This window comes from Halichoerus grypus, chromosome 1 (assembly GCF_964656455.1).
Source record: "Halichoerus grypus chromosome 1, mHalGry1.hap1.1, whole genome shotgun sequence".
Lineage (NCBI taxonomy): Eukaryota > Metazoa > Chordata > Mammalia > Carnivora > Phocidae > Halichoerus > Halichoerus grypus.
In genome coordinates, this window is record NC_135712.1 from 209,074,939 (window position 1) to 209,084,232 (window position 9,294).

At 57.3% G+C, this 9,294-nt stretch overlaps 2 protein-coding genes across 3 annotated transcripts; both read left to right on the plus strand.

Moving 5' to 3' along the window:
* The first annotated feature begins 21 nt into the window (after window positions 1-21).
* On the plus strand, window positions 22-4,420 carry FDX2 (ferredoxin 2). Of its 2 annotated transcripts, XM_036119603.2 has the most exons (5): window positions 22-442; window positions 529-583; window positions 992-1,098; window positions 3,713-3,800; window positions 3,998-4,420. In XM_036119603.2, exons 1-5 carry the CDS (start codon window positions 22-24, stop codon window positions 4,152-4,154), a joined length of 828 nt encoding a protein of 275 aa, XP_035975496.1. In that variant the 3' UTR covers window positions 4,155-4,420. The 2 variants fall into 2 exon arrangements, with proteins under 2 accessions (XP_035975496.1, XP_035975497.1); XM_036119604.2 differs by lacking the exons at window positions 3,713-3,800; window positions 3,998-4,420 and adding an exon at window positions 1,370-2,948.
* Window positions 4,421-4,932: 512 nt separating this feature from the next.
* On the plus strand, window positions 4,933-7,464 carry ZGLP1 (zinc finger GATA like protein 1). Its single transcript, XM_036119602.2, has 6 exons — window positions 4,933-5,069; window positions 5,322-5,696; window positions 6,321-6,406; window positions 6,757-6,850; window positions 7,003-7,128; window positions 7,283-7,464. Exons 1-6 carry the CDS (start codon window positions 4,933-4,935, stop codon window positions 7,410-7,412), a joined length of 948 nt encoding a protein of 315 aa, XP_035975495.1. The 3' UTR covers window positions 7,413-7,464.
* Window positions 7,465-9,294: the final 1,830 nt, after the last annotated feature.

Here is a 9,294-nt window from a genome sequence, read left to right on the forward strand (position 1 = left end):
GGCCTGGGTGGGTAGTCGGGGATGGCCCCGCAGGTCTTTCGTGTGGGTGAAAGATCTTTGGTGCCTAGGCCCAGGCCGAGGTGGTGGCAGAGCGGGCGTCAGCTCTGCTCAGGGACGAGCTCAAACGGGCCATCCCCACACCTGTGGGGCATGGCCCCTCACGCTCTGGCAGTCCCTGGAGTCCTTCCTCGCACGCTCCCCACTCAAACGGCAGAGCTCATATTCGGGCAATTACGGGCCCTTTGGTCGCGTGGCTGCCACTGGGCATGCCCAGGCCCGGGTCACGTGATGCCTGTCATGGCGGCCTCCGTGGCCCGGGGAGGTGTGAGTGCTGGGTTTCTGCTGCGGGCGGCTGGTGGAGCCTGGTGGAGCCGGCCTGGGGCCTCTCGGGGGTCGGGGGAGGCGGCGGCGCCAGTGACAGCCAGAAGATTCCGAGCAACAGGTACCTGGGGCGCTTTGGGGGACAGCGTTAACCCGCCAGACGCCCGCAAGGCGCGCCGCGGCCGCTCACCCAACCGTGTTTTCCAGGCTCGCGCCCGGCGGGGGAAGAAGAAGCTGGCGGCCCCGAGCGGCCCGGGGACGTGTGAGTGTAGGGGGCTAAGTCCCCCATTCTTTTTTTTTTTTTTTTAAGATTTTATTTATTTGACAGAGACACAGCGAAAGAGGGAACACAAGCAGGGGGAGTGGGAGAGGGAGAAGCAGGCTTCCCGCTGAGCAGGGAGCCTGATGCGGGGCTTGATCCCAGGACCCTGAGATCATGACCTGAGCCGAAGGCAGACGCTTAACGACTGAGCCACCCAGGCGCCCCTAAGTCCCCCATTCTTTATCCCACGAGGTTCCTCCGGTCCCCACCTTGCCCTGCAGCCTCATCTCTGTGTCCCCCTTCTACCTCATCCTATTCCCCTGGACGTCTAGGCCCCCTAACCCTAGACGTGACCTGGCCACCGCGCCCACCATCAAGTTTGGTATCTGCACCCCCGTCTGTCCCCAGGGTGAACGTGGTGTTCGTAGACCGGTCAGGCCAACGGATTCCGGTGAGCGGCAGAGTGGGGGACAATGTTCTTTACCTGGCCCAGCGCCATGGAGTGGACCTGGAAGGTGGGAACCCCACACTGGGAATTGGGGAGGTCCTTATTCATTGTTTTAAAAACCCTGCAAATCAGATACGGTTCTCCTCCGTTACTTCACCCTCCCGTGGCTTCCCATCAAACATGGCTAAAATCCAGACTCCTCACCAATGTCTCAAACCCTGACCAGCTCTAAACCGTCGTTCACTCAGCAGTTATTTATTGAGCATTTATTAGAGGTCATTAAAATTCCTGCCCTCCAGGAGCTTGTATTCTCTCCCTCCTTCCTCTCTCTAATCTAGACACACTGGCTTTCCTGCTGTTCCTCAAACAAAAAGCCAAGTCCATTCCTGCCTCGGGGCTTTTGCATTTGCTGCTCCAGACGACTGAAGTACTTTCCCACCAGATTAATCCTTCAGGTCTCAACGTAAATGTCATCTTTCTGACAGTCTCCTCCCCTCAGCCCAGCTAAAACCCGCACCCCTGGTCACTGTCACCTCAGTGTGCTTTATTGTCCTCCTAACACTTCTCAGTGTCTTGTTTCCTTTTTGTCATCTGTCTTCAGAATGAGATCAGAAACCCTGGTGCTACTTATCGGTTGCCTGTCATGGTGTTTAGATGTAACGGGTATTAAATCAGTATTTGCTGAATAAAAGATAATCATAGCAGACATTATTTTAAGCGCATTAAATACCTACTGACTGATTGAATCTTCCTGATAAGGTTATGTGATAGGGAAGATTGTTATCTCATTTTATAGGTGAGGAAGCAGCCCCAGGTTAAGTTGACATGATCCAGGGTCAAGTAAGTGGCAAAACTAGATTCAAAGCCAGCTTATTTTAGCCACTAATCTGTGCTGCTCTTCTCTGTATATTGAACACCTTGTTTGCCAGGCAGCAATGTACAAAACAGACAAGGCCCCTATCATTTCACATCAATTTCAACTTAATAGGGACCATAATCCCAGGAATAAACATGTAATTATATCATGAGCAGCTGGAAAGGGCAGTCTGAAAAAAAAATGTACAGGGTTATTTGTTGGGTGAATATAATACAGAGCCTGATTTAATCATTATCGGGGGTAGGGATGTTGGGGGGCTGGTCATGGCAGGCCTACCTCAAGTTCTGTTCTGGAATCCAGTCACCAGGAGTCCAGGACAGAGATTGGAACATGAGTTTTAGAGGCAAGTGGCCTGTGTTCATATTTTGCCTCTTACCAGCTCTATGACTCTGAGCAAGGTACTTTACCTCTCTGGGCCTCTGATGCCTCATGTATAAAAGGGGATAATTTAGTTACTGTCTCATTGGGTTGCTCTGGAGGATTAAACAGATCTTGGACGTAGTGCTGAATGCCTGGCACCTGGTTAGTATGCAGTGCCTAGCTGGGACTATCGTATTCAATAATCTCTATCTCATGGGATGAGGGTGCTAATGAGGTGGGAAACAGGACTGAGGAAGAGATTCCTTGGGGACTGCCTGGAGCTTCAGGGTCCAGACATTTTATCCCCAGGAGACGGGGAGTGTGGGCAAAGTCACCAGGTTCCCCTGGGAGGTTCTCCCAGGTCAGGAGGCTGCTTTGCAGCTACATCCTCATTATCCAACACGTGTGGAAGACAGAGAGAAGTCTGTCCCATTCACTTAAAACACATGTCTCTTGAGCATCCATATGCCAGGCTCAGTGCCAAGTACAAAGACGGAGGCCAGGTTGATGGAGCATAGGTACACCCAGAGATTCAGGTGGTAACCTGAGACTGTGGTAAATGCTGTGCAGAAATTAGAGTCCCCAAGGCCAGGCAGGGGTGGGGGGTGGTGCGGGGAGAGGATAAGAAACAGGAGATGGGGGAACTGGAAAACAGATGAGTTCTGTTGGTAAAAGAGTGGAGAGAAGAACATTCCAGGGCGGGGGTGCAACGAGTGCAGAGGCCACGTGCTGGGGACGAGCTTGGTGCGTTGGAGTTGGCGGGGGGGGGGGGGGCAGTGTGGCTGAAATGAGTGAGTGAGGGGTCGGGAGGATCTCAAAAATTGAGTGGAAGAGTTTGGTTTTATTCTGGCTGCGAAAAGGCTTTGGAAGGTTTTAGACCAGGAGGGACATTATCCCCAAAGTGCAGTTCTCAGTGATCAGTCCAAAGGGTGGGAATGTGTCCGGGGGAAAAGCAGGAAACCCCAGCTTCTGTATCTTTCAACCCTTATTTTCTGGTCTCTTCCCCTGCCACACTGAGTGTTGAGGAAGCAGGTCCCATCTTCGGGAGCAAGAGGGAGAGGGAAACCCATTTGCCCAGCACAGTGACAGGGTCCCCGCAAGGGCTTACAGGCTGCAGGGACCCTGCCTTTTTCCCCCTCAGCCACACTGAAGTCAAGTCCACGCTCATTCATGGTTCCGTGTACGCAGTCTGGTCCACAGCCTGCTGGGGGGGTGGTCCTTGGGAGATGGGACACCCTGGACGTCCCTTTGCAAAACTTACACGCAGCTCGGGAGCAGCTAGCCGAGTGGATGACGGGGCGGAGGGTGCGCTCTGTGCGGGCCCGGGAAGGACGGACGAGGGGCGCGCGGGGAAACAAAGGGCCTCTTCCCCCTTATGTCCTTGACCGCATGGTGCCCACCTGACCGTGCCCCTCACTGGCACGTCCTCACTTGTTGCCCCCAGGGGCCTGTGAAGCTTCCCTGGCGTGCTCTACCTGCCACGTGTACGTGAGCGAGGACCACCTGGACCTTCTGCCTCCTCCTGTGGAGAGGTGAGCGGGGGCGGCCCTTCCCCGCTGTGCAGAGGCCCGTGTGGGCCGCGCCGGGCAGCCCCAGCCCGACTCGGCCCTGCAGCTGCTGGCCATGGCGCTGCCCCACGCCGGCCTGAGAGGTGCCTCGTCCCCGCCCTGTGGGGCCCCCGCCAGCTGGACAGCTTGCCCCCGGGTGACTGCTCTTCTCCTTGCTGCAGGGAGGACGACATGCTGGACATGGCCCCGCTTCTTCAGGAGAACTCCCGGCTGGGCTGCCAAATCGTGCTGACTCCTGAGCTGGAAGGGGCCGAATTCACGCTGCCAAAGATCACCAGGAACTTCTACGTGGACGGCCATGTCCCCAAGCCCCACTGACAGCCCGGGCACCCGCGGCCCGGCGGCCGGGACTGCAGGAATAGCCAAGTTGCCAGCCCAGCCCAGAGCATGGACAGGCCCGAGAGAGATGTTGGAAGCAACCAGAAGGCCAGAGCCCCTGCCTCAGAGAGATCCCATGTCCAGGCTCTGGTTTGGGAGGCCGAGGGGGACCCAGCCCTGCTGGGGTGGCCTCCCCGAAACTCAGGAGAATCAGTGTGTGGATAGGGTGGAATCTGACTGGAACAACAATAAAACTGTCTCACAGACCTCCAGTGTCTTGAGGCTCCTGGGGAGGGGCGGGGAGGGCAGGCCCTGGGGTCTGTAGCCGCACCTTCTGGACCCCCAACTCCCCCCTCCCACGGCAGCGCTGGGGTCGCGGGACGGCTGAGGCAGAGGCCCGGAAGCTGCCTTCCTGGAGAGCCCGGGAGCCCGAGCCCACGTGCACCCGCGTGCCAAGGCCCCGCCCCCCCGGCCGCGGAGGGATTTGGGGGGATCCCGGCTGGCCTGGAGGGCTGTGAAGGCCACCCGAGCGGAGCTGCCAGAGTGGGACCGAGGCCGGCCTGGGGGCGTGGGGGGGCTTGGCCCCGGGCGCCCAGCGCTGCCTGCCAGAGGCGCCCCGCCGCGCTCGCCCCGCCCCGCCCAGGTGGGGCTCCTCGCAGCCTCTGCCAGAAGCGCCCCCACCAGGCGCGTCCTGCTCCACTCAGGTGGGGCTCATCGAGTGGGCTCAGGGTGGGCGGGGCCGGGCGCGATTAGGGAAGTGGGGCTGGGCCGGGGCGTGATGGAGGCCGAACCCGTCCCAGACTTCTCGAAGCTGCAAGAGCTCCTGGCGCCGCCGTGTCTGGACCCTAAGCCGCCCCGGGCGCCCCCTGCTCAGCAGGCACCAAGGACCCCAGGATGCCCCAGACCCAATGGCAGGTGCGTTCAGGAGCGGCCCCTTCCCCCAACTTGATCCAGTGGTCAAAGGGTCATGACCTCTGGTTCCTGGGGGTTATCCAGAGGTCACCATGTTAGTTACTGGCACTTAAAAAGAAGTTCTGGTCCCGAGGGATACTTGGGGTCATGTGGGGGTTATATGGGGGTCAGAGGCCACGCAATTCCCCCATGTCTCTGAGGACTACATTGGTGCTGCCCAGGGAAGGGGGTGACCACACTGTCCCTTGTCCCCAGGTCCTTCTGGCCTGCAAGCCAGGACTCAGTCACTGCCCTGCGTTTCCTCCAAGAAACAGCAGAAGGGCTGGTTCAGCCCCCTGCCCGGGACACCCAAGCCCTGGGGCCCTGCTGGGAGCTGAAGGCCTTGGAGACTCTGGGACCCTCGCCTCTGGCAAGGGATGCCAAGAACATGCTGACCCCAATCAGCCAGCCATGCTGCAGCTCAGGGCCCCTGGAGGCTCCCCCAGCTCCCTCAGCCCTACCCCAGAGGAGGCCCCGGAAGCAGTCAAAGCCCCACCCGGGCGCTGAGAAAGTGGACCCCCGGTTCGAGGGGGTGACCCTGAAGTTTCAGATAAAGCCGGATTCCAGCCTACAGATCATACCCAGCTACAGGTAGGGGCTGGCCCAGAGGAGGGCGCCCTTTTGCAAGTTATAGTAATAATGGTGGGGGCAGGGGCCTCTCGGCATCTGCTCGCAGGCGCCCCACACCAGCCCTTCGTTACAAATGGCCCAGCCTCTGAGCGAGACCTCAGGCTGGCGCCGTGACCCAGCAACGTCCTGGTCCGAGCATAGGTCCTGTTTATGAGATGGGCCTGACCCTACTGAGGGTGGTTGCTAACTGTTGTTTTTCCCAGTAATGATCATGACCACCACCTGTCAGGAACAACAACCATGAGAGGTAACAGGTAGCCCTTGATGTATATGGGCTCCCTGAAGCCTTGTGAAGCCCATTTTGCAGATTTGGAAACTGAGATGCAGAGGATGCGATCGCTTGTCCGGAGTCACGCAGTGAGGACTCAGGAGAAATGGGATCTCAAACTGGCAGGCTGGCCCCAGACTTCCTACCTCTTCACATAATACTCATTATTATTACTGATGAGGGACAAGGCCAGGCCTTTCAGACATCAGATGCCTCCTTGGGGGATGCTTCAAATCCCGATAGTAAATCATCACTGAGGGGCCGCTGCCTGGGACAAGGTACAGACCCCCCAGTGCTAACTCCTGTCTACTCCCCAGCCTGGCCTGCAGTAGCCGCTCTCGGGGCCCCTCTACAGGCCCTGGCAGGGGTCCTGAGGCCAACTCAGGAGGCGGCGAGGCCCTCGGTGAGTCCTGGTGACTTAAGAGCTATAAATATGGGGGGGGGGCAGTTTCCCATCCTCTCTGTCTTTCTTCCCATCCTGCTTCCCCATTTAGACCCATCCAGAAGGAGTCATGGTGCACCTCCCTCCACTCAGGCTGAGTCACCCCCACCCCCGGTTTCCTCCTCTGCTTAGCTTTGCCATCTGTCTCCCTTCCTGGCTTTCCCTCTGTCTTAGATCTGGTAATACCCAGGGCTGGCCCAGAGCCAGGTGGGGCCTTCGTAGAGATTCTAACAAAATGCCCCACCTGCACAGGCCTCCTGAGCCCAGACTCTTGGCCTCTGCCCCTTACCCTTTGACCTCTGCCCCCTCAGGGCCCCGGTGCTGTGCTTCCTGTAGGACCCAAAGGACCCCACTCTGGAGAGATGCTGAAGATGGGACCCCTCTCTGCAATGCCTGTGGTATCAGGTCCTCAGGATGGAAGGAGTTTGGATGCTTAGCCAGTGTGGGGTTCTTGGAGGGGAAACACTCACCCTTGTGGAAAGTGGAACTACCCAGAGAGTGGTAGTTTCTGGACCCCTGCTGCATTCTGATGTTGGTTTCTCGCACCCCCACCCCAGGTACAAGAAATATGGCACCCGCTGCTCCAGCTGCTGGCTCGTGCCCAGGAAAAGTGTCCAGCCCAAGAAGTTATGTGGCAGATGTGGGGTGTCCCTGGGCCCCCACCAAGGCCCAACTCAGGAAGGGTAAGCCCTTTCTCACCCAGCTGAGCCTGTCCTGACTCAGTTTCTCTGTGGTGGGGAGGGCAGGGAATGGGCAGAAGCCCTCCTGGGAGGAGTGGGGAGAAAACTTGGGTCTTCAAGGGTCCAGCCTGCCTCTTCTCTGCCCCCTCTCATTCAGGGATCTCAGGTGGAAGACCCAGGCCTCGGGCTCCAGAGTCCCTGTCTCAGGGGGCCACTGTCCCCCTCCCTGGCCCCTGGTCCGATCAGGTTTGGCTGAGCCTCCCCTCAGAAAATGTCCTCAGCAGTGACACTCCTACTGTGAACAGCAATAACAATAAAGAACACAACTACTCTGAGAAAGAGCGCTGTGACTTGGGGATCCCACCTCGTGCACACTTCCCCCTCTCTCCCCTGCGCCAGGAATGTGGGGGCAGGTGTTTTCTCATTAGGATTCTGAGGGACACACACACTCGTACATACAGGGACCAGCCCACCCACAGAGAATGAGCCACATTCACCACAACATCCCATATAGGGCAACAGCCACCACATGCAGAGACAAAGAACACATGGAGACAGACAGACACACGGGGCGCCTGGCTGGCTCGGTCGGTGGAGCGTGCGACTCTCGATCTCGGGGTTGTGGGTTCGAGCCCCGTGTTGGGTGTAGAGATGACTTAAAAAAAAAAAACAACTTTTTTTTTTTTTTTTTTAGAATTTGTTTATTTGACATAGACAAAGCGAGAGCAGGAACACAAGCAGGGAGAGTGGGAGAGGGAGAAGCAGGCTCCCCGTGGAGCAGGGAGCCCAATGTGGGACTAGATCCCAGGAGTCCGGGATCATGACCTGAGCCAAAGGCAGTCGCCCAACCAACTGAGCCACCCGGTGCCCCCCTAAAAAAAAATCTTAAAAGGCAAGACAGATACGTGTGTGTGGGCTAACACACATTCACATACAAGACACGCTGACAAACTCGCATGTGCTGACACGCACATGAGACACACAGACCACACGCTAGACAGAAACAAGCGTTGACGGACACAGGACAGATACATATGTCAACACGGAAAATACACCTAGGTGACACGCACATTGACACACAGTGATACACACACAGCAGTCCCTTTATCCGTCAGCTCCACCTCTGCCTGCAGGATGTCCCCTTCCTACAACTTTATGCATACCAGTCCCTTCTGTGGCCCCCTCCCCCCTCTTCCAAGAGCTCTCCCACCCCACCACGGGTGTCCCTAGCCTGCAGCCAGAAGCCATTCAGGAGAAGAGGACCCTGGCCAGAGCTCAGCCCTGTCGCTGTCGCCAGAACACACAGGATACCAGTGCCCACTGGGAGAACTGGAGGGATGCAGCCAGGGTGGGGGGTGGTCCCGCATGGCAGTGAGTGAGACCTGCCAGGCCACGTAGCCCAGGAAGGGGAGCCCCTGTGAAACCCTCTGTCTCTTTTGGGTGAGCCTGTGGGGAAGGTCTGGGCCCAGTTCCTCAGCCCTCAGATCCCTGACTCCTCCAGCCCCACATTCCTCAGCTCAGAACACCCTCCCCGGCGTCTCCCCTAGCTGCTGCCTTCTCATTACTGGGAGGGTGGGGCAGCCTTCCTTGACCACCCAGTCTAAAATACATACCCCACTCCCATGCTGTCACGCTCTAGTTCAGCTCCTCACTGGTCTCCCTCCTAGAACCTACCAGAATTTGTCAGTTCTCTACTGCTCTGGGGTTATTTCATTCACCTTCATCTTCCCACCTGGACCATGACTTCAGGGGTCCAAGGCCACAACTGTGTCCCTGACCGTGATGGGCCACCCCAGGGCCCAGCATGGAGTTCTTTGGGGATGCACGTTGAACACATGAAGGTCTCAGACTGTGTACCTGTGAACTCACGGCTGTTTTTACCCACTTATTCAGCATTTATTGAGCAACTACTGTGTACCAGACGCCAAGGGGGACAGTTTATGGTGACTAGAACAAAGAACCCTGCTCTAGCGAAGCCAATATTCTAAAGTGACAGTAAACAGTCAAATATCTAATAGAGTGTCAAGTGGTGGTTGATGCTACAGAGAAAAGAAAGTATGTAAGGAGATAAGGCGTTGGAGGGCTACCTCAGTTTTGCTTCTCTCAGAGAGACAGCCAAGGCCTCTCTGACATTTGGATAGAGACCTGAGGATAAGGAACTGGCTGTGG

Coding starts and splice junctions, on each gene's coding strand:
- FDX2 (XM_036119603.2), top strand. CDS start 22: ATGGCCCCGCAGGTCTTTCGTGTGGGTGAAAGATCTTTGGTGCCTAGG. Junction 443..528: donor CAGAAGATTCCGAGCAACAG/GTACCTGGGGCG, acceptor CGTGTTTTCCAG/GCTCGCGCCCGGCGGGGGAA. Junction 3,801..3,997: donor CTGCCTCCTCCTGTGGAGAG/GTGAGCGGGGGC, acceptor TCCTTGCTGCAG/GGAGGACGACATGCTGGACA.
- ZGLP1 (XM_036119602.2), top strand. CDS start 4,933: ATGGAGGCCGAACCCGTCCCAGACTTCTCGAAGCTGCAAGAGCTCCTG. Junction 6,407..6,756: donor AGGAGGCGGCGAGGCCCTCG/GTGAGTCCTGGT, acceptor CTGCCCCCTCAG/GGCCCCGGTGCTGTGCTTCC. Junction 7,129..7,282: donor CAAGGCCCAACTCAGGAAGG/GTAAGCCCTTTC, acceptor CCTCTCATTCAG/GGATCTCAGGTGGAAGACCC.